The sequence below is a fragment of the Eubalaena glacialis genome, chromosome 9 (assembly GCF_028564815.1).
Source record: "Eubalaena glacialis isolate mEubGla1 chromosome 9, mEubGla1.1.hap2.+ XY, whole genome shotgun sequence".
Classification (NCBI taxonomy): Eukaryota; Metazoa; Chordata; class Mammalia; order Artiodactyla; family Balaenidae; genus Eubalaena; species Eubalaena glacialis.
Genome location: NC_083724.1, coordinates 1533682 through 1559749, shown reverse-complemented (window position 1 = coordinate 1559749; position 26068 = coordinate 1533682). Strand labels below are relative to the sequence as shown.

The following is a 26068-nucleotide window of genomic DNA, read 5'->3' as shown; positions in this document are numbered from 1 at the left end:
CAAACTTCCCTCGTGGCGCAGTGGTTAAGAATCCACCTGCTGATGCAGGGGACACAGGTTTGAGCCCTGGTCCGGGAAGATCCCACGTGCCACGGAGCAACTAAGCCCGTGTGCCACAACTGCTGAGCCCGCGCACCACAACTACTGAGCCCACGTGCCTAGAGCCCATGCTCCGCAACAAAGATGAGCCACTGCAATGAGAAGCCCGAGCACTGCATCGAAGAGTAGCCCCCGCTCGCCGCAACTAGAGGAAGACCGCACGCAGCAATGAAGACCCAACGTGGCCAAAAATATTTTTTTTTAAATCAGTAAAGTTATTTTAAAAAAAATGTCCACAAGCTGATCACACACCCCACAACCCTCCTCCCTCACCCTGTCTTTAAAAACCTTTACCTGAAAGACTTCAGGGAGTTTGGGCCTTTTGAGCACTAGCCGCGTGGACTCCTTGCTTAGCGCCTGCAATAAACGCTGCCCTTTCCTTCATCACACACTGGTGTCAGGAGATTGGCTTTACTGCATGGACGATCAGGCCCAAGTTTGCTTTGGTAACAAATCCACTCAGGTAGCCTTTAACTCTGTGTTCATTAGCAGGCGTAACTGGGATCCTTCCCTTATAGATGAAAGGACCAGGGTTGAACCGGAAACCACGTCCACTCCAGATTTAGCTAATTTAGCCACCAACTCATCTGCACTCTAGACTATTCAACTGAAAGGAAGTCCACTCAAACCCTTAACCTTCAACTCCAGCAAATGAAGGTCCCTAAACAAAACCCAAATCCCCCTAGTTCCTGCTATTATTGCAAAAAGCCAGGACTTTGGGAAAAAGATTGTCACAAGTGTTAAGTGCCTCAAGTGCCTTCAGCCCTCTAACCAGCCTTTCCAACGCCCTCCTGACCACCACCAACGGGCCTCTGAGGAGCCACAGGAGTTCTTCCCAACCCTCCCTCTTCATCAGCTCAGAAAAACAACTCTCCAGATTGGGAATGAATCTCTTTTGGCACCAGAGCCACACTCTCAGTTCAACTGTGGTAAAACAGCCCCTGCCTTGGAGCACGAAAGTGATCCAAATAGTGGGGGTCTCTGAGGAACCTCAACAGGGTCCTGTCTCTGAACCTGTTCCTTTTCGTTTAGGCCCCTGAGAGATACCCACACTTCCCTCCTTAGTCTCTCCGCCCCTATTCATTTATTGGGCCAAGACGGCTCAGCAAATATGCTGGAATTTCTTTCTCCCAAAAGGGGAAATAACTAGGATTTCACAGTAACAGTCAAAATAGCCAACCAGGTGAATTAAGTGACCCTTCGCTGTCTTTGCTTTGCTTTGTCTCTGACGGTCCTGGAGCTGATTCGGGAGACACTGATCATTTGTCCCTACTGAGTCAGCTACCATCCTCCTTATGGGCAAAATCTCCAACTGATATTGGCAAAATCCACAGTACTCTTCCCATTAAGACTCAAATAGGCCCCTCGAAACCTCTCCCCAGAACTAATCAATAACCTATGAGTAAAGAAGCCCTTCAAGGTATAAAGCCCATAAGAGGATTCCAAGGCTCAGAGCCTCACTAGCCCTTGTGCTAGTCTCTGTAATACTATTAAATATAACCTGTGAGAAAGCCCAATGGCTGAGGATGGAGGTCTGTCCAGGACCTGCAGGCAATAATCAACGTTGCTGCCCCTCGACACCCTGTTGTTCTTAACCCCCATACTCTACTAGCATCCATTCCTACTGAAAGCAAATTTTTTCACTGTAATTAATCTATGCTGTGCATGCTTTGGACAGGCACACCTCAGAGATATTGCGGGTTTGGTTCTAGACCATTACAAAAAAGCGAGTATCACAATAAAGCAAGTCACATGAATATTTTGGTCCCAGTGCATATAAAAGTTATGTTCATACTCTTCTGCAGTTTATTAAATGTGCAATAGCATTGTGTCTAAAAAACAATATACATACCTTAATCTAAAAATACTTTATTCCAAAAAATGCTAACAATCATCTGAGCCTTCAGCAAGTTTTAATATTTTGCAATAGTAACATCAAAGATCACTGACCACAGATCACCATAACAAATATAATAGTAATGAAAATGTTTGAAAAATTCCAAGAATTACCAAAATGTGACACAGAGACAGGAAGTGAACAAATGCTGTTGGAAAAATGGCGCCCACAGACTTGCTGGATGTAGGGTTGCCACAAACCTTAAATTTGAAAAAAACACAATATCTGCAAAGTGCAATAAACCAAAGTACAATAAAACGAGGTGTGCCTGAATTCCAGCTGATAAGGCTAGCTGAGACCTTTTCAGCCTTCACTTGGGAAGGACAATACATCTGGACATTAATGCCCCAAGGTTTCACTGAAATTCCTTCTTACTTTTCACAAGGCTAAAATGCTGATTTGGATGATATGTTTCCTGCAGGCTCTACTTTATTACAATATGTGGATGATCAGCTGCTCTGCTCGCCTCCTCAAACCTCTTCACAGGAAGACATCATCCAACTGCTAAAACTTTTGGTTTCAAAGGAGCATTAAAGCCTCCAAGGAAAAATTGCAGTTGCTCAAACTCAGGATCGCTATTTAGGGCACCGGATCTCGGAACAAGGACGCATTAGGATCCAGGTAGGCGTCATGGCATTCTGAACTTCCCCAAACCTAACACTAAGCCCCACCTAAAATGGACTTTCATACACAGCAGCCCTTCCCAACTTCCCTTTTTTCTCTGCAAAGTACTATTCCTTTCCCTGGTCTCGACATGGCTATTACAGGCTATATTTGCACACCCTTAACTGCAATTCCTCTGCCATTCCTGAATAAACTCATTTTGCTGATAAAATAGCCAGCTATTTTTAAGGTTGATAGGTCCATGGATGAAAACTCCCAGAGCCTCTGACTCTGCAACGGGCCCCCCGTCCTCTCGCTGACCCCGGCCCCCCCAGGCCCCAGCCCCTCCAGGCTCTGGGGCAGGCACCCGGGTCAAATCCACCTGGTGGGGGAGGGCGGGGTCGAGACCTGGGGTCCGGGGCGCAGAGGCACCCCGCCGACATGGCGGAGCGGTGGCACACCTGCCCGGTGTCAGCGCCGGCCCGAGAAGCCCCGGCCCATCCCACGGCCCACAGGCCCTGGGGAAGCCGCGCGGCGGCGCAATGACGGGGAAATCCCAGGGGAACCGGCTCGAGCGAAAACCCCTCCGGCTGCGCAGCCACACCAGCGAGATGTGCGCAGGAGCGAGCAGTGTGGGCGTGACGCCACCGCGCACGCACGGAAGCGCGCCGTGGGACGAAAGCCCGCACGCAGGAGCAGCGACGGCGGGCGCAGGCGCGGTGGGACTCCGAGGGCGCGGCAAAGGCGCATTGGATCAGAGCGATGGGCGGGGAGTGGACGGCGCCGCGATGGCCGCCTACCGGCGTCGGACCTGTCGGTCTCACGGCCCAGCTCGGAGCCGGGCCTCCTGACGACGCCGGAGGGCGAGGCTCCCCGGCCCGCTGCCGCTGCCGCTGTCATGTATCCGCCGCCGCCGCTGCCGCCGCGTCGGGACTTCATCTCGGTGACGCTGAGCCCCGGCCGGAGCTACGACGGCGTCCAGGGCCTGAGGCGGCGCTCGTTCTGGCGGGTGAGGGGCGGCCTGGGGGCCTCCCCGGGGCGAGCACACGAACGGGTCCGGCCCCGCGGCTCCCGGGGTCCCGGGCTGCAGGGCCGAGGCGAGGCTGGCGGAGCCTGAGCCAGCACACGCGGGCTGCCGGTCTTTCCCCGCTGCCCACGTGTGAGCCAGAAACGGTCTCCGCGTGGGTTTGCATTCTCCTCGAACGCGGGCCCCTGCGGTGTGTCGTCTGCAGCATATCATCCCAGCCTGCGGCCCCTGCCGAGAGGCAACTTCCTCCAGTTCAAAAGCAGCAGATCCCAGGCCGGGCCTCCGGAATTCCTCGTCGTCCCCACGGAGTGTGTCACAGTGGGAGAGATTTCCAGCTGTGCTCTTTTCAGTAAAAAGTGTCACTGTCTGTCTGTCTCAGAAATGGAAGCAGCTGTCGAGGTTACAGCGGAACGTGGTCCTCTTCCTGCTGGCGTTCCTGATGCTCTGCGGCCTCCTGTCCTACATCAGTGTGGCCGACGAGTGGAAAGGTACCAGCTCCACGATTCCGCAGTGATCCGTGGGGGTTCCTGAGGGCGGGCTAAGCGGCAGCAGCGCGATCTCGCAGCTGCAGGAGGCATAGACGTTACCACATTGGCAGGAAGTGGAAATACAGAGAAGCCTAGAGTGTTCCCACGCCCCGGCTGGGAGGTGGCTGTTGATTTGAGGTTGTGTGACTGTTTCCCAAATGTCTGCTGTGAGGACCGGCATCTCACCCTCTCTGTCTCACAGTGAGATTCAGGTCCCGAGGCTGAATGCTGAGTCTGAACGCCTTGCGTGAATTTCCTAACACGCGCTACCGGGAGCTGGGCAGGGCCGGGCAGGGTGCCAGCGAGGAGGGGCAGGGTCCCTTCTGAATTGCTCTAGGATGGCTTCTTTGAGGAGGAAAGCTAAAGAGCCGCTGTCGGTGTGCTCCAGTAAATGGCCCGTGGGCCACCTCGTGCCCTTCCCGAAACGGAAAACATAAAGGCAGAGTAACGGGGATGTGAGTGGGGATAAGGGCAGAAACTGCCAGGTGCTTTGGAAAAGGTGTGATTCCCTGTGGCCGTTCTGGAACTGCTTGAACCGCCCTCTTCGGAGGCCCCACCGCGTCCTCGTACACGGAGTCATAGCTGTGTGCACGCCGTCTCGAGTGCACGTTCAATGTCCTCCGGGCCTTGTGGCCAATTTGAGATAAAGTAGATTCTCTTGTTTAGCCGTGGGCAGCAGGTCGGCAGAAGGGCCGAAGATGAGACCCGCAAATCCACTCGTCTTGCCAGCTCCTCGGAGAGCAGCTGAGAACCCGGAAACCTTCGCGGGGGCGTCCCCTCAGGTACTTTGAATAAACTATCCGTGGAGTTGTAACCCGGGCCCGTGCCAGCAGCACTTCAGAACAGTACGTGCTGTTTCAGACAGACTGGGAAGGATCCTGTTTCTTCCCATTTGTTTGAGGTTCTAACCTCACACTCCTTACTCTGGGCTGGTTGGATGAAGGAGACGGGGGAAAGGAGGAGGGCCATTCTGTCTTTCACCTTCTTTGTGCATCTGCTGTGCCGGATCCTTGGTAGGTGTGAATGAGACCCATCCCTTTACTCTGGGAGCTACTGGCGGGGGACGCTCAGGCGGGCGCTCCGCTCTGGACCTGCCCAGACCGAGTTGCTGGGGGCCCGAGCGTCAGTCGGGGCCTGGGGGAGAGGGTTGGGAGTACGCAGAGAGGGGGAGGGAGGGGCGAGGCCTCGTCCTGGGGCGCCTTCCGGGGCGGGGTGGGGAGGTGGGGCGGGAGGAGGACGTGGAGACTAGAGGGCAGTCTGGGCAGCCAGAGAGCCAAGGAAAGTCCCCTGCAAAGGGCGGTGGCTCCAGGGGGCACGGCCTTGGAGAACCCGGGGCGCTCTGCACCTGGGGACACCCTCCACTGTGGGTTGGGGTGTCGGTCCACGTGCGCCGAGGGCCCCCCAGGGAGAGGATCCTGGGACAGGTGCCGGCCTCACACCCCTGCAGGGCTGCCCCGGGGAGAGACAGGCGGCCGTTCTCCCCGTGTCCTCCTGGAGGGTCTGTGGGTAAAAGAGGGAATTTCTCCCTTTGCAGCCATGAGCATTCTTTCTTCCACTTCTGTGGCTGCTCTTTTGCCTGTTGACCTTCAGAGTCCTGTGAAAGCAGAACGCGGCACATTCCCCACTGAGAGACACCTTCCCACACCTCAGCGTCCACGACCCGGTCTCTGGTGTCTAGGAGGGGCTGGACGTGAGGGGCTGGACGTGAAGGGCTGAACACCCGTGTCTCCTCTGGCACAAGTCCTGGGGCCCCTGTGCACCTGAAGGCCGCTCGGACCTTCTCTTCCGCTCAGACGCCAGCACTCGTCCCCAGGACCTGTTTGAGCGATGCAGCTTTGTTTTGGCCAGACCTGCGCTCTTGACCCGGGGGGCCCAGCTTGGTGGGGTTTGATTCCTTGGAAGGAGAATGTCTTCCGGGATCCTCCAGCAAGGTTTCCACGGATGCTGAAAAGCAGAGACTTTTCCATTCACAAGTCAGCGTCCTCACGTCCTGGAGGAGTTGCCAGTCACGCGCACTGTTGAGGGCTGGCTGGGAGCCAGGAGGGGCGCCGCCCTCCCCGCAGCGCTCTGTCACTGACCGGCCACCTCTGCCACACCCTTCCGAGGATGAAGCTGGGGAGTCCGGGCGCGGACCCGCGACAGTAGTGTCTGCGGCTCCATCCGTGGGGCCGTGCTGGCTCTCACCCTGCCGGCCCTGCTACCCTTAGGGTCTGACACCCGGAAACGTCCCCGCCAGGGGCTTAACCCGCTGTCCAGGGTGACACTCGCCCGTTGGCGGAGCCTCCATCCGGGTAGTCAGGGCCAGGAGCTGGCGAGTAAGGGGCTCCTCCCAGAGCTGCCTGTCGTAGGAAAAATGAAAGTAATTTCCTGTGGGAATTGCAGCCGCTCCGCGAGTCCATAGCGCTCCCTGCGTGGGGCCGCGTCAGACGGGCGGCAGCGTCCCAGACGGACGATGGAATCATTTCCCGAGTGACTCTCGTCTCTTCTCGTTTCTGTCCAGAAGCCTCCAAGGCATTTCCGACGGGGACCCCCCAACCTGCAGATTAGAGCCCCCGATGGAGACGCCAAGGACAGGAGGCAGGATGAGGCCCAGAGGAGGGCAGAGGCGGTGGGCGAGACTCCCCAGGAAGACGACGCGCAGGGAAGCCGCGTCAGGTACCGGGAGCAGCAGGCATGGGCTGAATGGGGGCGCAGAGGCCGCCAGGCGGTCTCTGTGGTGTTTCTTTCCCTGAACAACAAAGAGAACCAGCCTGACGCGTAATGGCCTTCTCGTTCCTGTTCCTCGCAGACAGCGTGTGCCCCGTGGGGGGTGGGAGGGCGGGGCAGGGCCCCCCCGCGTGGAGGCCGAGTCTGAGCCCAGCTAGGCTGTGACCTCGACCTCGACCTCGGGGCGTCAGCACCTCTGCCCGGGGTCTGAGTTCTCTCCCTCCTCCCGCTCCAGCCGGAGGGGCACAGGGACCGAACCGGAGCAGGGCACCCAGCTGCCTCTGAGAAAGGCAGAGGCCCCCGCCAGGCCTTCCCCGCAGGCCCTCAGGACGAGGAACAGTCCAGGTAAGGTCCCGCCTGCGCCCTCTCGGGCCTCCCCCGGGCACTCTGAGGGAGGGGGCGTGTGGACACGCACAGGAGCGGCGGGGCGGCGGGGGGCTCCTGCTGTCCCTCCGAGTGCTGCTCAGCCTTGGACACCCAGGTGCAGGGACGCGCGGGTCTCGGGGTCAGGCGCCCTTGGAGCTCTGGTGACGACGTGGGGCTCCTTGGCGGCTGTCGTCCTGTGTCCGGCGCTGCAGCCGCCCAGGAACGTGTGTGCGGGAGGCTCGTTTCCCGCCTGTGTCCGGGCAGCCAGGGGCCTGGGGGCTGCGGTCCTCATGTCGCCCCTTGAGGGGTCAGTCTGTCCTGTTCCCATTCCACGGACAGGAGAACTGAGTCTGGGTCCCCGCCGGGACCCTCTGCTCTCGGTGCTGGAGCCCCCAGGGAGGACAGGAGAGCCCGGAGTGGGGACACGGGGCGACCGTGTGGGGTTAGAAATGGACGGCAGAGCCGTGGGTGTCGACACTGACGGGACGTGTGGTGAAGCCGTGGACACACGTGTTCCCCTGCGCGGCAGCCCCGTGTGTGCGCGTGGTCCCCCCGCGTGTGGCGGGAGCCGCCCCTGGACGCGCCCCGAGGGCGCCCTGGGGAGTGTCCGAGCGACCTTGGCAGTGTCTGCGCCCCGTTTTGTCCCCGTTGGAAGTGCCCGCAGCTGATCGGGCAGGACGCGGCACCGCCAGACGAGGTATTCTTGTCCGGGTCACCAGCGCCTGTCACGTTTGATGTCCCCAAACCAGACTGCATGTCGCAGCCGTAGTGGTTCTGCGGCCTCCGATCCTTTGCGAGTGTCCACTGCCCCCCGGAGGGTTGTCCCCGCTGGGCCCTGGTGGAGGCGGATGGGCCCGGGCCAGGCAGCGGGTCCTGCGCAGACCTTCACTGCAGCCCACGGTGCCCCGCGTCAGCCTCACTCGCCGTGGGGCCGCAGAACGGCTCTGTCCGGGCGCCCACGCCCCGCTTCCCTCCTCGCAGCCTCGCAGAACGAGCGCCAGAAGGCCGTGGTCGCCGCCTTCCGCCACGCGTGGGCCGGATACCGCAAGTTCGCCTGGGGCCACGACGAGCTGAAGCCCGTGTCCAAGTCTTTCAGCGAGTGGTTCGGCCTCGGCCTCACGCTGATCGACGCCCTGGACACCATGTGGATTTTGGGTCTGAAGAAAGGTATCTGCTCATCCCTAGCATGGGGGCCAAGCTCTCGTGCGTGACCCTCGGGCCCGAGCGAGCCTGGCCTGGGAGGTGTCCACGCGCCGTGTCCCGCTGGGCTGCGCCTCCCCTCGTCCTGGGTGCCAGGGTGGCCGTGCTGGCCGTGGGCAGTTCCTTTGTCCCCTCACGTCCAGGAGCCCAGGGGATGCTCAGGACAGACGTCCCCTGCGCCCCCTGCCGAGAGCTGAGTGAGGCTGTAGGTGGGCTTCCAGGGGCGTTCCCAGCCCGTGTTTCTGTTGCAGTCAGGCGGGGCCCGGTGGTGGGAGGTGACACGTGATCCGACGGAGCCGCCAGCGCCCCGAATCTCTCCCTAATGTCCTCCTGTGCCGCGCAGATGGGGCTAAGTTGGGATGGTGTGTCTCTAGGTGTTTCTAAACTGGCATTTTAAACATCTGCTTTAAGTTTTCTGATTGGGCTGAAGACCGCCTGCCACTTACTCACCCTTGTGGTCCTCTGTAGCGTGGCTGTGATTGTCGAGCACTTGACCTCGTGCTGCATGGCCTTCCCCCAGCTGCACACTGGCTCGATTTTTTTTGTGGGATTGGAAGCCTTCGGGGTCCCCTCTTGCACTAGGAAGTGACGTTGAAACCCTGCAGGGGATGCATGTGGCCCCAGAGGGAGCAGTCAGGGAAACGCTTGGACTGTTAATTTGTTCCTGTATCTCTGCTGTTTCACGTGATAGAATTTGAAGAAGCCAGGAAGTGGGTGTCCCAGAGGTTGTTGTTTCAGAAGAACGTGGACGTCAACCTGTTTGAGAGCACCATCCGGATCCTGGGGGGCCTCCTGAGCGCCTACCACGTGTCCGGGGACGTCCTCTTTCTGAAAAAGGCTGTGAGTGTCCCGGCACCAGGTCGGCTCACGTCCTGGGGGCACGGGGGTCTCGAGTGCTGCACGGTCGGTCCTTTCCTCGTGGGATCGGGGTGGGGAGGCGTTTGTTTGCAGTCTGCTCTCCCCTCCACGCACTCGAGTCTGTTCCCGTGCACGTGCGTGGCTGAAGCGGCCCTGCTGCCTGCAGGCATGGTCATTCAGAGCTGGTTGAGTCCAGCTCGGCTTTTGCAGCTCTTCAGGGGTGGGGCCACATGAAGCCAGCAAACTCATCTCTCCACTGGATTAGATGGAAACGGGTGACGGGTTAGTGTCATGCCATGGAGACAGGCCGCTCTGGGACAGGAATCATTGACTCATCGCTGTGTTGTGTATCAGGAGGATTTTGGAAATCGGTTAATGCCTGCGTTCCAAACACCCTCTAAGATTCCGTACTCCGATGTAAACATCGGCACTGGAGTTGCCCACCCACCGCGTTGGACCTCTGACAGCACGGTGGCCGAGGTGACAAGCATTCAGCTGGAGTTCCGAGAGCTCTCTCGTCTCACGGGAGTTAAGAAATTTCAGGTACGGGGGGGCTGTGCTTCCAGCTGGAGCGGGTTTGCAGCGGGGCTGTCTCTGGTTCAGTGGGGCAGGTGCAGGTCTGTGTGGTCATTGATCCTGGGCCATGAGACCAGTGTCGTTTTTGGTTTTGTCCCACATTTTTCCTGGTGGATCCCATTATCTCTTGATATCCGAGTTGCAGGCATGAAAGGCATTGACTGGAGGGTGAGTCCTCTGCCCGGCCCCACCCCCGTGCAGTCCCGTGTCCTTAGGGTCCTGGCAGTGGACGTCTTGTCGTGCGGCGCTCTGTGTGGCCCCGGGTCTACCTGCTGTTGTGCGGGGCTCTCCGGAGCCAGTGAGGGCGGCCGGCTCCGTCGTGGCTGCTGCCGTGGGATGTGTGGAATCACTGGGTTGTGTAGCCAGTTCAGTGCAGATGACATCGTGGTCACCCCAGCTGTGGCACCTGGACTGTGCCCACGCACGTGTCTGTCCTGGGTGGGCGGCTGGAGCGGTGTTGCTGGCGTGGCTGCTGCTGTGTGGCGGGGCCAGCTGGTGCACGTGGAACGGAGAGCTGACGTGGAACGGAGAGCTGACGTGTGTTTTTTGTTCTTGGCTCTCCGTATGTTATTGTCTCCAGCAGTGTCTGTTCGCCCGCCTTAGGCAGGGCCCTGCCTGTGGACGATGTCTCTGCTTGAGGGCCTTCCTCTCAGGTTGATTCTATTCAGCTTTTTTTCTACTCCTCCTTTTTTTTTTTTTTTTAAGATTTATTGATTGATTGATTGCTATGTTGGGTCTTCGTTTCTGTGCGAGGGCTTTCTCTAGTTGCGGCAAGCAGGGGCCGCTCTTCATCGCGGTGCGCGGGCCTCTCACTGTCGCGGCCTCTCTTGTTGCGGAGCACAGGCTCAGACGCGCAGGCTCAGTAGCTGTGGCGCACGGGCCCAGTTGCTCCGCGGCATGTGGGATCTTCCCAGACCAGGGCTCGAACCCGTGTCCCCTGCATGGGCAGGCAGATTCTCAACCACTGCACAACCAGGGAAGCCCCCTTTTTTCTTAAAAGATGGCATTTTATTTTTATTTATTTATTTATTTATTAATTAATTATTTTTGGCTGCGTTGGGTCTTCGTAGCAGTGCATGGGCTTCTTATTGTGGTGGCTTCTCTTGTTGCAGAGCATGGGTTCTAGGTGTGCAGGCTTCAGTAGTTGTGGCTCCAGGGCTCAGTAGTTGTGGCGCACGGGCTCTAGAGCACTGACTCAGTAGGTGTCGTGCACGGGCTTAGTTGCTCCGCGGCATGTGGGATCTTCCCGGACCAGGGCTCAAACCCGTGTCCTCTGCATTGGCAGGCGGATTCTTAACCACTGTGCCACCAGGGATGCCCTCCCTTTTGTTTTTAATTGAGATTTAGTTTATATATCGAGAAATCCTGTCTTCTTTTGTGTACATTGCGTGTACTCACGTGTTTGTGACCGTCATCACTATGTAATTCCAGCACAATTTCCTCACCCAGATTGAACCCAGCACTGTTTGCCGACCCCCCTTGGCAGCCGCACAGGGCTGGGCTCTGGCACAGGCCCCATTCTGGACAGTTCGTGCCCCTCCTGCAGTGGCTGCAGCCTGGGCGTTGCGTGAGCATGCTGTCCTCAAGGTTGCAGGGCTGGTCAGAATCCTTCCTTTCCGAGCGCAGACAGGCTTCATCGTGTGGGTTGACCACGTGTCTAGACGGTCAGCTGCTGAGCTTTGGCCTGTGTCCCACTGGGGATCTTGACAACACGGCTCCTGTCGGGTCCCGTCCTGCACAGACGTCCTCGTGTGTTGTCCAGCCATACTTGTACCTCTTAGTGGGTGTGTGATTGTGTCTTGCTGGATCAATTTTTCTGACAATCAGTGGTTCGTCTTCTGAGTTTGCGTGTTGGGCTGCTGTGTATCTTCTGTGTATAAGTGCGTCGTCAGGTCCCTTGCCCATCAGTGGAATGAAGGGGTTGTGTGCACGTTGTCAGGACGCATACATGCGCTATGGTGGTCACTTGCTCCTAAGATGTCCCCCAAGGGTCGGGGCTGAGAACCGTGGCGAGGGCGGGTTCAGCCCCGTGGTCGGGCCCGTCGGGGCGGCAGCGTCCAAGGAGCGCAGCCCTCTGTGCAGCCCGCCCTGCTCACTACCCTGCCCTCCTCTGCCCCAGGAGGCTGTGGAGGAGGTGACCAGGCGCGTGCACTCCCTGCGCGGGAAGAAGGACGGGCTGGTGCCCATGTTCATCAACACCAACAGTGGGCTCTTCACCCACCTGGGCGTGTTCACCCTGGGCGCCAGGGCCGACAGCTACTACGAGTACCTGCTGAAGCAGTGGATCCAGGGTGGGAAGAAGGAGACACAGTGAGGCCCGTTTCTCTGCCCTCGGGGCGGGCCCCAGCTCTCGGGGTGGGGGGAACCGGCAGCCGCGCCAGCCAGGGCCGGGCCCCTCCGCGGGGCGGGTGTCTCCTCACAGCCTGTGTGCAGAGCCAGGACCCGGCCGGCCGCCGGGGTCCACGGCCCGCCAGTGCCGGGCAGCCGGGGTCTTCCTCGGGCCTGTGGCCGCCCCTCTGCCCGTCCGCTCCCGCGGCAGGCGGCCAGGGCCGCCTGGGCCTCCTCGAGCTCAGTGCCCTGACCCTGAAAACGCACGCTTTCCCGGGGAGCAGCGCTAGCTCCTCGTCCAGCTTGGAAAATAGAGATGAACCCTCACGAGGGTGCTGGGATCGCTTCAAGTCTCGGGCCCAGGGGTGACAGTGACCCAGAATCGGGCAGGGGCAGCTCCAGGCCATCACCCACGGGCGAGACGAGGGTGTCACCAACTGGGGAGCCCGCGGGCTGGTTCAGAGAACCGGGGTGGGCGCGTCGGGGCCAGGGGCTCGGCAGAGACTGGTCTCTGGTGGCCCCTTGGGGCTGGTGGGGAGGCACGGGCCCTGGTGAGGGGCGGGGGCAGAAGCCCACGGGGCTGGCACGGGCCTCCACGCAGAGACTGGCGGGGCGCCACCCCAGACAGGGCAGCCGCGAGAATGGGGACGGGAGCTCAGGGTCGTGCCCTTTCCCGGAGCACGGGGGCCGTGCGCCCGCCTGGCCCGAGCACACGGGCCCCGCTGGTCTGCACAGGCTGCTGGAAGACTACCTCGAAGCCGTGGAGGGAATCAAAAAGCACCTGCTGCACAGATCTGAGCCCGGCAAGCTGACCTTCGTGGGGGAACTCGCCCACGGCCGCTTCAGCGCCAAGATGGTGAGCACGAGCGTGGTCTGACGCGGCCTAGTGGGGTCTTGGCGCTCCACCCTTTGTCCTTGACATCTGCTGGCTCGTGACAGGGGGAGCTGAGGTCTGTGTGGTGCCGGGGCCCCTCCCCTGCTCCAAGCCCCGCCTTCCATGCCCGGGGAGCCCCGCCCCCAGCTCCCCCTCCCCCTGTCCTCCTGCAGCTGGTGCTCCGTCGGCCGTCTGGGGCAGGAGATGAGGGAGGCCCGGGTCAGCATGTGCTCCCCGGGAGGTGTGGTCCTTCTAGCAGCTTCTGCCCTGCGCGCGTGGGGCCCCCGGTGTGTGGCCCGCAGTTCAGTCCCCTGTTGGAGCCCTGCCGGCACTCAGGCCTGTTGGCTCCTGGGAACCTGGGAGGCCTGATAACGCTGGACCCGTGTGGAACCCGTGAGGCCGCAGGTCCACGGTGGTGAGGTGACCCTCTGATTCCAGGACCACCTGGTGTGCTTCCTGCCAGGGACGCTAGCTCTGGGCGCCCACCACGGCCTGCCTGCCGACCACATGGAGCTGGCCCGGGCACTCATGGACACCTGCTACCAGATGAACCGTCAGATGGAGACGGGGCTGAGCCCCGAAATCGTGCACTTCAACCTGCACCCCCAGAAGTCCCGTAAGGACGTGCAGGTCAAGGTGAGCCATGCTGGGGCCTTGGGGCCCGGCGCGCCGGGGCAGGGGCGTGGCAAGGCTGATCCTGAGCCCGCGTTCCTCCCCAGGCGGCCGACAGACACAACCTGCTGCGACCCGAGACGGTGGAGAGCTTGTTCTACCTGTACCGCCTCACGGGCGACCGCAAGTACCAGGACTGGGGCTGGGAGATCCTGCGCAGCTTCAACACGTACACGAGGGTGAGGGCCCGCCGCCGCCTGGTCCTCGTCCCCAGCTCCTCACCGTCACCTGCCAAGTGGGCTGGATGGGGGAGGCCGCACCCTGGCCCAGCACTGCCCTCGAGGCGTATATGACCCGGGGGCCAGGGCATCCCTCCTTCCTGTCTCGGGGGGCCAGCCTGTGTGGGGAGGGTCCCTGCAGTGGCCCGAGGTGCCCAGAGCGTGTCCCTCCTGGGTTGTCTGTGTGGCCTGGGCAGCACTTTCCCACCCGGAGGTGACTTCTGGGCCGCTGCTCCCCAGGACGGGTGCCATGACCACCACCACCCCCGCTGTGCTCAGGCTCAGCCGCCCATCGTACAGCCGGGGCCATGGCTCAGAGAAGGTCCCGCCCTGCCCAGGGCCCGCTGCCCACCCCAGCAGAGCTGAGACTTGATCTTTGCCCTGTGGCACGTGAGGTGCTGGGTTGTACACCCCTCGGGTGACCTCAGGGCTTTTGCAAGACCTGTACAGGTTCTGGAGGTCGCACTTTCCATCTGGTCACTTGCAGGCTGCTGGCATTGCCCAGGGGGTCCCTGGAGGAACCACGGCTGACCTCCGGGGCGGCCAGTCCCCTTGTGGGCCTTGGGGTCCTCACCGCCCCAGACCCTGCCCTGGGGGGCCGTGTGTGCTGCGGTGGGGCAGGGGGCTCGGGAGCGTGCCTCTAGCCTGCAGCCCTTGAAAGGGCTGAGCCTGCATCGTGACGCTGTGGCCTCGGCTCTCGTGCAGGTCCCCTCGGGCGGCTATTCTTCCATCAGCAACGTCCAGGACCCCCGCAATCCCCAGCCCAGGGACAAGATGGAGAGCTTCTTTCTGGGGGAGACGCTCAAGTACCTGTATCTGCTCTTCTCCGACGACCCAGACCTGCTCAGCTTGGACACTTACGTGTTCAACACGGAGGCTCACCCCCTGCCCGTCTGGGCCCCCTCCTAGGGCGGGACGGCTCCCGAGTGGGTGCTGCCCGGGGGACTGATGAGTCCTGTCATCGAGGGTGCCTGTTGGCAAGACCCTGGCCCTGACCTTGGCTGTGTGGTGTCCACCCAGCCGGCTGGACGTGCTCCAGGCCGGGCTGATGACAGGGGCCAGCGGCAACTGGGCCAGGACGTTTCGGGGCCTCATAGCTGCTTGGGGTGGCCACTGGGCTTCTGGTGCTCTGCCACGGGTTCTGGGCTCCTTGCCTGGTTCTCATCGGCGCACCGTTAGGAACAAGTAGGAATAAATCAGCGCTGTGATTCAGGGAGGTCCCGTCCACCCGGGGAGCCTCTTCCTTCTTCCTGAGAAAATCAAATCATGACTACATTCCTGATACCTAAATGCTCTCCTGCTGGCCGTGCAGGGCTTTCTAGGGGTCCTGGGCCCTCTGGTCACCCTGGGCCACACTGGGTCCCCAGAGCCCATGATGAGATCAGAGACAGGAGCTGCGGGGACAGCCTGGGTACAGCTCAGCCTCGGGGCCTCACAGCCTGTGAACACGCCCCAACCCGGGGGTCTCAGGGCATCTGTGATCTCATGGGGATCCGGGCCCCTGGCTGGCTGTGGTGTTTACACGTTGGATTCAGGGATCCTTCCCTTGCCCTTGCAGGGGCTGAATGGGCAAGTTCACCAGCTCCCAGGGCAGCCCTGATTGATGGACTTTTCAGTGGAGATAAAAATACATTTGTTCTAACTGGCACCCGCTGTGTCTTTGTTTCCGGAATCGCAACTGTGAAACGGGGAGGGGCGGCGGGGGCAGTGGTTGGGTCAGGTCTGACATGTGTCCAGAGGTCAGCTTTGCCCCTGCCCCTGGGGGGAGATTTGGGAGTGTCAGCTCCACGGGGCAGGTGCTGGCCTCAGTGGTGCCCAGAGTGAGAATATGCCTGTGACGGTTGCCGGTGCCAGTGAGCATGGCGGGCCCCACCTGCTCTGCCCGTTTCTCTAGCGTGTGGGGTGTCCGCACCTGGGGCTCCTTCTCAGGGTGCCTGGTCACCCTATCTCATTCCTTTTTTAAAAAATAAATTTATTTTATTTAATTTTGGCTGCATTGGGTCTTCGTTGCGGTGCGCGGGCTTCTCACCGCGGTGGCTTCTCTTGTTGCGGAGCAGGGGCTCTAGGTGCGCGGGCTCAGTAGTTGTGGCTCACGGGCTTAGCTGCTCTGCGGCATGTGGGATCTTCCCGGAGCAGGGCTCGAACCCATGTCCCCTGCATTGGCAGGCGAATTCCACCACCTAACCACCGCACCACCAGGGAAGCCCTCATTCCTTTTCTTTAGCCGGCAGCGCCCAAGCCTTAGGGCTGACCCCCGGGGTGGCTTTCCAGAGAGGAGCCAGGATCCTGGGCCTCGGCTAGCCCTAGCTCCCAGGCCCTGGTGACCTTGTAGGACAGGCCAGTCCTTTCTCCGTGTTAAATGTGAGAAGACATCGTTATTCCTAGAAGCCTCTACACAGGCGCCAGACCCGGGGTCAGGAAGGGCCTGGCCTGCTGCTGTGGCCCCGCCTCCGCTCACACCTTCTGCGCTCACCCTCAGGGCTGCCGCCCTCCACTTGCCCACGGGCCCTGCAGGTTCCGTGCCCGGCAGGTGCCCGGCAGGTGTGCGGGGCCTGTGTCTCAGTCGGCCTCTTGCCCTGCCTCTCATGGCTGTGGCTGCCTGCCTGGCAGGACCTCCCCAGCTGGAGGGCACGCTGTGCTCCGTCGCTGCCCTGCCCCCCACCCCCCATACCCCAGCGCAGGAGCCTCTTGGGCAGCAGGGTTCCCACACGGTGGGGCCTGAGTCCGCTGAGTGAAGCAGACTGTCCCCCCGCCCCCGCCCAGGCCTGGCCCCAAGCAGGGGGACTTGGGGGCTGCAGGGCTCCCCAGACGGACACTGCAGTGGTTGGGGACAAAGAGGATGACGAGGACAGCTGACAAGGGAGGGGGAGACTCACTGGGGTGGCCTCTTGTGGTGGTGTGGACTGGCCAGCCGCAGGCAAGGCCGGCGTCCCCCGTCCCCCAAGACACAGACGGGAGATGAGGACTGCTTTATTTATCAGTGGAGTTTAGGAGGTGATGTAAGCGGTTCACTGTGTCCAGGGCCTCAAGACAGGACAGGACATGTGACAGGACATGGGACAGGCCACCAGTGTTTGTCCGGCCTCTCCCTCGGGCAGGGCCCTGCCCACCCTGGCCGAGCTCCAGATTCAGGAGGTTGGGCCGGGGCTCCTCCCCACTGACTCGCCTCAGGCTCCCAGCAAGTCCCCTCTGGTTCTGCTGGGGGAGCACCCCTCAGCCTCTGAGCCCCTGTGGTGTGCCAGCCGCAGCCGTTGCTCATGCCTGGCTGCCTCGACCCACTTGCCGATGAGGGTGGCCTCTAGCCTGCGCGCCTCCACGACAGATGCGGGGTCTTCTGGGTGGGACGCTCTGAGGAACGGGCATGGGGGGGACTCAGCAGGGCTGGCAGGCGCCGAGCCTCACACCACCCTAGCCCACGTCCACCCATCGGCCCAGGCCCGGTATTGCACCCCCTCCCCAGGCAGGACTGCACCTGAGGTCCAGGTGATGCGCTGCCCCGTGGATGGTGATGGCGAGGACTGACATGCTCAGGTTGCTCTGAATCTGTACCATTGAAGGAGCCTCCGTGTCAGGGGTGCAGACTGTGCTCTGGGCCTCAGCCTCGCAGCACAACCTGCTGGGAGGCTGCATGTCCCAGCTTGTGGGGTGCAGTTAAAGCAGTAGTTTGAGGTGACTGCAGACCTGAACGGTCCCATTAGAAATGAAAGGTGAAAATTAATGAGCCAAAACTCAGATCGCCGTAAGAAGTCAGGAATAGAACCAACAAAGGGAGACGAGGGAACAATGAAGATTGGAACAAAAATCGAGGTACAGAGCCAAGAACGCTGGGACCTACACAGGGGCAGGGACTTCCTGGCCGTGACTCACCCCTCCCCCTGCCCAGGGGTCCAGGTCACCGTTGGAGAAGATGATGTTGCTGGCAGCTGTGAGGTCTGAAACGGACAGAGCAAGCAGTGGTGGGGACCGGGTGGGGCCCCCCAAATTTGTGACCCAGGGGCTGGATCAAACTCCAGCTATATCCAGGGAGTGTGGGAAACAGAGGCAGCTCAGTGCAGGGGGAAGGATGCCGCCCCCACCCCTGCCTTGAGCCTCACCGCCTCCCCCAAAGCTGGTCTGCAGCCAGTCCTGCCGGGGCCACACGCCCCACGTGTCCAGGCAGTACTGCTGGCGCAGGGCTTCAGTGAAGGGCAGGTCAGGGAAGATGTCCGACACGTTGTTGCTGGAAAACGTCAGGTTGATCTCAGTGCAGGCCTGCGGGACACCCGCACCACCATCAGGCCAGGGGGCCAGGACACCACGTGTAGCACCCCATACCTGGCAGTCCCAGGCCCCCAGCTCCCCCATACCTGGTAGTCCCAGGCCTTGGCATCAGGGCCCAAGCCGCAGCCTGTGGGGTCGGCACAGACCTGGTACTGCAGGTAGATGTCATAGCAGGGCTCCGTGCCCGAGGAGTTGTACACCAGGCCTGAGGGAGAGGGGTGCTGGGGCTGGGTGCCTGGACACCCACCCTGCCACCTTAGACGGGTCCAGCAGGTTTCAGGGGCTCTGGGGTGCTATGAGCCCAGTGAGGAGTGGAGTGGCTGGGGTCTGTACTGTCAGCTCCTGTCCTGGCTGCTGAGGGCAGCTGGGCAGCCCACCTTGCTGTTCCCCCTCCCAGCAGGGTGGGCTGAGGTGGGGTGTGCTGCCTTTTGCACTGGGGACCTCCCAGAAGGCCCTTGGGTCCGTGCTCTCCAGGCTGGGCCACAACGGGGATGGCCACCTCCTGCCCCAGGAGCCAAGTGGAGGCTTCTGTGCTCCCCGCCCCCATACGGCCCTTACTGCTGCCCGCCCGCGCCTCAGCCCACCCGCTCCCATGCCAACACTCGGCCCCTCATGCTCAACACCAGCCCAGGCAGGTGGGCAGACGCACCAGCCAACGATCGGAGCCCCTTGATCCTCTGGCTCTCACTCAGCAGCCGGTCGCAGCCAACCTGTGGGTGCCAGCAGAGCCCCTCAGCTGGCCACCCCCCTCGAGACCTTCCCTAGTCCCAGGTCCCAGAGCGGGTGCAAGGTCCTGGGGCTGGCCAGCTCTGACCACCCCAGGGCAGCCGGGCCCTTCCCTGTCCACAGGACACTGCCCTCCCCGGGTTCCCGCCAGCCAGGGGTGGGTGCCTCGCCTTGACGGGGTTGGCAGGAAGGTGTCCCACGAAGTCGACAGGGTACGGGTAGTCCATCATGGCCAGCAGGGTGAAGGCATTCCGGGCAAACCCGAAAAGTTGGGTCAGGTCCCCGGGGCCAGAGAGTGGCCAGCAGGTGCCGAACTCCTGGCTGACCGCGTCATAGGCTGCCAGGAAGAGCAGGACAAGGGCCTTTGGAGTCTTCACGCACACGTGGGAGAGGGAGAAAGGGGGGGCAGGGAGGCAGGGGGTGGCCTCCTCACCTCCCTGTAGGAACAAGTCCTTGATCTGCCGGAAGGCATCCCGCACGGCCTGGGCACACTCGGGACTCTGGCCCTCAAAGTCCTGGAGGAAAGAAGGGTGTGGCTGCACCCGCCGCCTGGGCTGCCTGGGGGAAGGGTCCGGGGCCGGAGGCTTCACTTACTGCCGAGACGTCCCGGAAGAACTGGTAGGGGTCACCGAGGCCTGCCACCGCGACGACAGGTGCGCTGGCCGCCAGTGCCCCCGCCACGAGGTGGGGGTACTTTATCCTCATGTAGGCGCTGAGCATCCCCCCATAGCTGGGCAGGGGCGCAGGGTTAGCTGGGTGGCTCCCCACGCCACCTCTGCAGCACCCCGCCCCCGCCGGCCCCAGTGCGCCTCCGCGACGACACCTGCCTCCTCTCTCCTTTCTCAGAGCCCCCCACCCCATGCCCCCAAAGGACCCCAAACTTCTAAGACCCACAGAAATTCTGGCCGGGGCCAGGCTTGCATTTGTTCCGGGAGAGAAAGAAGACAAGGACGCACCTCCCGCCAAAGGCGATGGCGGGGGCGTCCCAGGCCCCAAGTTCCTGCCGAAGCGCCCGGAGCAGCCCCGCGTAGTCGGCCAGGGCCTGCTCCACCGTCAGCAGCTCCGTGTACCCGCGGCACCTGGACCGCTCACCGAACGGGAGAGACTTTCCGTAGTACCGCTGTGGGCAGGCGAACAGAGGTCACTGACCCCGCGCCCCGGTCTGGCCGCCACTCCCACCCCCAGCCCCAGCCGGTACCCACGTGCTCGGCAAAGACGACCAGGGCCCCGTGCTGCGCCGCCAGCTCCAGGATGAACCCTGAGTTGTTGGCGAAGGACCACACGTCCCCCTCGTTGCCCGTGTAGAAGAATATTGGCCCCTCGCCCTTCTTCCAGAACTTCTCTGTCGGGTGGAGGCGAGGGGGCGGGTGAGGCGTGGGGTGCCCGTCCTCATCCGACAGCAGGAACTGTCCCCAGGGCGACCTCACCTGACAGCAGGAACCGCTGGCGGAAGGTCTTGTTCCCAAACCTCTCGAAGTTGAAATGGTCCAGGAGCTGCTCGAAGTAGGCCTCCTGAAAGTCAGGGTCCGTGGCTCTGTGGGCTGGAGGGCACAGCGCTCAGCGGGGCGGACCTGGGGGTGCCGGGTGGGGGGCCCGCGGGCCGGCACTCACCCCCGGCCTCCAGGCTGCGCAGCTGCAGGGCCAGCAGCAGGGCCAGAGCCCAGGGCAGGGCCGGCTGGGGCGGGGAGCTCATGTTCACTTTGCCCGCCAGCTTCGACTCAGGTGGGCGGGGTCACGTGACCAGCAGGAAGCCCTCACGTGACGGCCTGGGCGGGGCTGTGAGCAGCTTCCGGGTCCTCAAGCTTCCGGCACTCCTGTGTCACCATGAGGATGGTCGCTATGGGGGCACAGGAAGTGGGCTGAGGGCCCGAGGGCCCGGTGCTGGGGCGGGGGACGTGCCTGCCCAGTCACCCGTCCTCTAGTGGCCACTGCTGAGGGCCGGGCGCCGTGCCACACACGCACCGGGCGGGAAGTGACTGCCCCACTGCCCAGCCCCCTGCTGGCCACACGGCGTTGTCCTGGTCGGGCCCCCCAGCGGGCAGGCCCAGGGGAGGGGCACTCTCAAGGGCAGGGTTGGGGAAGGCCGCCTCCTGAGCAAGAACGACCCCTGAGAGGGAGGGAGGGAGCCTTAGGAGGATGGGGGTGGGGGCTCCGTCGAAGAGGGTCGGCCGCCCTGAAAAAAGAGCCTGTCCTGTCCGAGCAACAGTGAGGGCCCGTGTGGCTGGGCAGGGGGCGGGCGAGCGGGGGCCTCGGAGCCCCGGCAGGAGTTTGGGCAGCTCGTGGGGGTGGAGAAGGCTAGGAGGCCAAGCCTGGGATCTGGGACCCTCTCCCCTCCTGCTCAGGCCAGCCCCCTCACTGGCTCCGCAGTACCCAGAGGACGGAGGGGCCATCTCTCCCCCGGTGCCAGTCCAGGGCCTGGTGAGGGGCCAGACAGGCCAAGCTGGGCGGCCCGCTCAGCACAGGTGGGGCCGTGCTGACTGCAGTCCTGCTGGGGACGTGGGCAGTGAGCCAGGTCCAGACCAGCTGGGGAAGGCGGCCCCGCCCCAGGCAGCAGCGGGAAGGGGAGCCACCCATTCCCACTCCCAAGACTGTCCCCGGCCAGCTCGACCCCCAGCCTCTGCCCAGGCCTGGACTGTCTGGTGCTGGGACGGCCCAGGCTGGGCTGGGGTCCTGGGCTCTGGCCACAGCCAGGAAACCAGGAAACCGGGCCACCTGGCCCTTTGGCTTCCCCTCACACAGTCCCAGGACTGTCGCTGTGGCAATCAGCATGGTGACAATGACTGTCCATCACGTGACACCACCCTATGGGTGTAGTCACCCTGAGGTCACCCAGTGCCACACCACAATCATCCCACAGTCCCTGTCCCCATCCCCATGTCCTCGTGTCCCTCATGTCTCCATGTCCCCATGTCCCCACCTCCCTGTGTCCCTGTCCCCATGTCCCTATCCCTGTGTCCCTGTGTTCCTCACGTTTCCGTGTCCCCGTGTTCCCATGTCCCTATGTCCCCGTCCCTGTGGCACCATCCCTGTGACTCCATGTCCCCCATGGCCCCGTGTCCCCATCCCTGTGTGCCCACCCCCGTGCCCCCGTCCTTGTGTCCCCATGCCCCCTTTTCTCCATCCCTGTGTCCCGGTTTCCCCATCCTCATGTCTCTGTGTGCCCAGGTTCCCATGTTCCCGTGTCCCTGTTCCTGGGTCCCCATCCCCGCACCTAGGGATGCCTGTCCTGTGTTGAGAGAGCTGCACTTGAAGGCCCCCCACGGCCTCTTCAGGGTGGGGGCCAAGACAAGACACAAGGACTCACAGCCCCTTCCCCTGGATGGCAGCCCCTCCCCAGGCTGCTCCCACTTGCATCTCTTCCTCTATCAGCTCAGGGTCCTGATCCCAACACCCCCACCACAGACCCACCACGTTCCCCCCTCCCAACCCTCCAGGCAGCTCCTCCATGCCTGGGGTGGAACTGAAAAGGCCCAGAGAGGTGCATTCTGATTCCCTCTGAGACTGTCCTGCCACACCCAGTGACCCTGAACACTCGGGTATGTCTGGGGGTCCAGGGCCCTTCCCCCAACTGCCCGGGGCCACTGACTTCGGGGACAAAGCTGGGGCCTGATTCCCTCTCCACAGCCCACAGATTTGGGGAGCCAGGCCCAGTCCCTCATCACAACCTACTCTGCCCTTTTCAGACCTCAAAGCTGCCAGGAACCAAGGGTGGGGAGGGGGGATGGATGGGAGGTACCAAAGTAGGTCCCAGGGCTCTCAGCTCTGGCCCATGCAGCACCTGCAGTTATGGCCATATTAGTGTGTGTGTGTGTGTGTGTGTGTTATACACGTTCAACCACGTTTAAATGCACTGGCTTTTTTTCCCCCCCAAACACAAATATTCTTTTACTTACTTATTTATTTGGCTGCGCTGGGTCTTAGTTGCAGCCTATGGGATCTTTAGTTGCAGCATGCGGGATCTAGTTCTCTGACTAGGGATAGAACCTGGGCCCCCTGCATTGGGAGCGCAGAGTCTTAACCACTGGACCACTAGGGAAAGTCACTAAATGCATTGGCTTTAATGCATCATCATTATTTCTAAAACTAGTTCATTTTCCCAAACAGAAACCATTCACTCATTAAACAACAACTCCCAATTCCCCCTCCCCTAGCCTGGGGTGACCTCTATTGTCTGGTCTCTATGAATTTGCCTATTCCAGATACCTCATGTAAGTGGAATCATACAGAATTTGTCTTTTTGTGTCTGGCTTATTTCACTGAGCATAACGTCTTCAAGTCTTATCTATGTCACAGCATGTGTCAGGATTTCCTTCCTTTTTAAAGGTAAATAATATTTCATTGTATGGATGGACCACATTATGCATATCCATTCATCCATCAGTGGACACCTGGGTTGTTTCCAACTCTTGACTATTGTTTAAAATGCTGCTGTGAACCTGGGAATACAAATATCTCTTCAAGACCTTGCTTTCGATTTTTTGGGGGGTATACCCAGAAGTGGGATTGCAGGATCATATGGTAATTCTATGTTTCATTTTTTGAGCAACCTCCATACTGTTTTCCACAGCATCTGCATCATTTTACATTTCAACCAGCAGTGCACAAAGGTTCCAATTTCTCCACATCCTTGCCAACACTTGTTTTCTGTTTAATAGTAGCATCCCATGAGTGTGAGTGGTCTCTCATTGAGATTTTGATTTGCATTTTCCTGATTAGTGACATTGAGTATCTTTTCATGTACTTATTGAACATTTATAAATCTTCTTTGGAGAAATGTCTTGAATGGGCAAGGGGTGTCCCCAAGCAGGTCCCAGTGCTCTCAGCTCTGACCCACACGGCACCTGCAGTTATGCCCACGTTCATGTGTATGTGTGTGGGTGTGTGTTAAATTATACATAACATATAATGTACCCTTTTGACATTATAAAAGGTGTTTTCATTCTTCATTTTGTTGAGTTTTAGTTTTTTGTTAATTTGGGTTTTTGTTTTTGAGGTTTTGTTGTTTGTTGTTGAGTTTCAAGAGTTTTTGTTTTTGTTGTTGAGTTGTAGAAGTTTTAAAAAGTATATTCTGGTTATTAAACCCTTATCAGATTTGTAGTTTGAAAATATTTTCTCCCATTCTGTGGGTTGCCTTTGTACTCTTGATAGTGTCCTTTGGTGCACAAAAATGTTTACTTTGATGATGTCCAACATGTGCCTTTTGTTGCTTGTGCTTTTGGAGTTTTATCTAAGAATCCATTGTCAAACCCAGGGTTATGAAGATTAACCTGTATGTTTTTTTCTAGGGGTTTTGTGGTTTTAGCTCTTATATTTAGGTCATTGATTCATTTTGAGTTAACTTTTTGTATATGGTGTGAGGTAGGGGTCCAACTTCATGTGGAAATCTAATTTTCTCAGAATCATTTGCTGAAGACAAATTATTTCCCCCATTAAATAGACTTACTACCCTTGCAAAAATCAATTGGCCATAGATATATGAGTTTATTTCTAGAGCCTTACTTGTGTTCCATTGGTCTATATGTCTATCCTTATGACAACACCACACTGTTTTGAACACTGTGCGTTTGTGGGAAGTTTTGAAATTGGGAAATGTGCGTCATCTAACATTGTTCTTTTCCAAGATTATTTTGGCTATTCAGGGCCCCCCTTGCAATTCCATATGAATTTGAGGATTGACATTTTAATTTCTGCAAAAAAAAAAAAAAGAAAAAAGAAACACTGTTGGAATTTTGATAGGAATTGCATTGAACCTGTACATCACTTTGGGTAGTACTGACATCTTAAAATTAAGTCTTCCTGGGACTTTCCTGGTGGTCCAGTGGTTAGGACTCGGTGCTTTCACTGCTGGGGCTGTAGTTCAATCCCTGGTCAGGGAACTAAGATTATATAAGCCGCGTGGCGCAGCCAAAAAAAAAAATATCTTTCTACCCATGAACAAAGGACATCTTTCCACTTATTTAGATTTTCTTTATGTCAACAATGTTTTATGGTTTTCAGTGTACAATTAAATCACCCCCTTGGTTAAATTTATTTCTAATTATTTTATTCTTTTAGATGCTATTTTAAATGGAATTGCTTTCTTAATTTCCTTTTGAATTGTTCATTGCAGGTGTGTAGAAACATAACTGATTTTGTTTGTTGATCTAGTACCCTGCAACTTTCCTGAATTTATTATCTCTAGTAGCTTTCTTGTGGATTTTTTTGTGTATAGCTTGTAGATATTTTCTTTGCTTACCAGGGAGATTGCACTTAACATCCTAAATTTATAACAGCGTACTTCAGGTGGACAACTTCACTCAATCACATAAACTATGCTTCTAAACAGTTCTATCTGCTTTATGTTGTCATTGCAAATTACATGTTTGTACACTGTGTACACAATTACATGAATTTGTAATTATTGTTTATGCATTTGTCTTCCAAATCATGTAGTAAATAAAAAGTGGAGTCATAACCAAAAATACAGTAATACTGGTTTTTATACTTGCCCATGGTTTTGCCTTTACCACAGATCTTTATTTCTCCCTATGGCTTTGAGGTACTAATGTCCTTGCATTTAAATCTGAAGGACTACCTTGAGCATTTCTCGTAGGCCAGGTCTGGTGGCAACAAACTCCCTCAGCTATTGTTTATCTGGGAATGCCTTAAGTTCTCCCACATTTTTGAAGGTCAGTTTTGCTGGATATAGAATTCTTGGTTGACGGTTTTTCCCCCATCACTTTATTTTTAAATTTTATTTATTTTTGGCCGTGTTGGGTCTTTGTTGCTGTGCGCGGGCTTTCTCTAGTTGCGGCGAGCGGGAGCTACTTTTCGTTGCGGTCCGCAGACTTCTTTTGTTGTGGAGCAGGGCTCTAGGTGCACGGGTTTCAGTAGTTGTGGCTCACAGGCTCTAGAGCACAGGCTCAGTAGTTGTGGCGCACAGGCTTAGTTGCTCCGTGGCATGTGGGATCTTCCTGGAGCAGGGCTTGAACCTGTGTCCCCTGCACTGGCATGTGGATTCTTAACCACTGCACCATCAGGGAAGTCCCCCCACCACTTTAAATATACCACTGCCTTCTGGTCTCTATGGTTTTCTGATGAGAAAGTATCTGTTAATCTTACTGAAGACTGCTTGTACATAACAAGGCATTT

The 26068-nt window shown here is 58.9% G+C and overlaps 2 protein-coding genes across 3 annotated transcripts; one reads left to right on the top strand and one right to left on the bottom strand.

Annotated features, from left to right (window-relative positions):
* Nucleotides 1-3361: 3361 nt before the first annotated feature.
* Nucleotides 3362-15599, top strand: LOC133097606 (endoplasmic reticulum mannosyl-oligosaccharide 1,2-alpha-mannosidase-like). Of its 2 annotated transcripts, none has more exons than XM_061199572.1 (13): nt 3362-3608; nt 4006-4114; nt 4820-4935; nt 6654-6808; nt 7095-7204; nt 8207-8392; nt 9117-9265; nt 9638-9826; nt 11979-12169; nt 12923-13043; nt 13500-13697; nt 13781-13912; nt 14657-15599. In XM_061199572.1, exons 1-13 carry the CDS (start codon nt 3498-3500, stop codon nt 14858-14860), a joined length of 1971 nt encoding a protein of 656 aa, XP_061055555.1. In that variant the 5' UTR covers nt 3362-3497; the 3' UTR covers nt 14861-15599. The 2 variants fall into 2 exon arrangements, with proteins under 2 accessions (XP_061055555.1, XP_061055554.1); XM_061199571.1 differs by having other exon boundaries at nt 3412-3608; nt 9686-9826.
* Nucleotides 15600-16905: 1306 nt separating this feature from the next.
* DPP7 (dipeptidyl peptidase 7) lies at nt 16906-20668 on the bottom strand. Its single transcript, XM_061200857.1, has 13 exons — nt 20549-20668; nt 20365-20478; nt 20140-20279; nt 19894-20057; nt 19532-19667; nt 19371-19452; nt 19108-19274; nt 18861-18921; nt 18298-18416; nt 18046-18202; nt 17819-17883; nt 17424-17494; nt 16906-17299 (listed from the first exon to the last, which is right to left on the bottom strand). The coding sequence occupies exons 1-13, from the start codon at nt 20628-20630 to the stop codon at nt 17119-17121; spliced, it is 1539 nt and encodes a 512-aa protein (XP_061056840.1). The 5' UTR covers nt 20631-20668; the 3' UTR covers nt 16906-17118.
* Between the last annotated feature and the right edge of the window lie 5400 nt (nt 20669-26068).

What these genes read in the sequence shown, in the direction of transcription:
- DPP7 (XM_061200857.1), bottom strand. Translation starts at nt 20,630, where the DNA reads ATGAGCTCCCCGCCCCAGCCGGCCCTGCCCTGGGCTCTGGCCCTGCTG. An exon ending in GGACTTGTTCCTACAGGGAG is followed by an intron (nt 19,275 to 19,370) that starts GTGAGGAGGCCA and finishes TCTTCCTGGCAG; the next exon opens with CCTATGACGCGGTCAGCCAG. An exon ending in GGGGCTCCGATCGTTGGCTG is followed by an intron (nt 18,417 to 18,860) that starts GTGCGTCTGCCC and finishes CCTCTCCCTCAG; the next exon opens with GCCTGGTGTACAACTCCTCG.
- LOC133097606 (XM_061199572.1), top strand. Translation starts at nt 3,498, where the DNA reads ATGTATCCGCCGCCGCCGCTGCCGCCGCGTCGGGACTTCATCTCGGTG. An exon ending in TCGCGGGGGCGTCCCCTCAG is followed by an intron (nt 4,936 to 6,653) that starts GTACTTTGAATA and finishes GTTTCTGTCCAG; the next exon opens with AAGCCTCCAAGGCATTTCCG. An exon ending in GCGCAGGGAAGCCGCGTCAG is followed by an intron (nt 6,809 to 7,094) that starts GTACCGGGAGCA and finishes CTCCCGCTCCAG; the next exon opens with CCGGAGGGGCACAGGGACCG.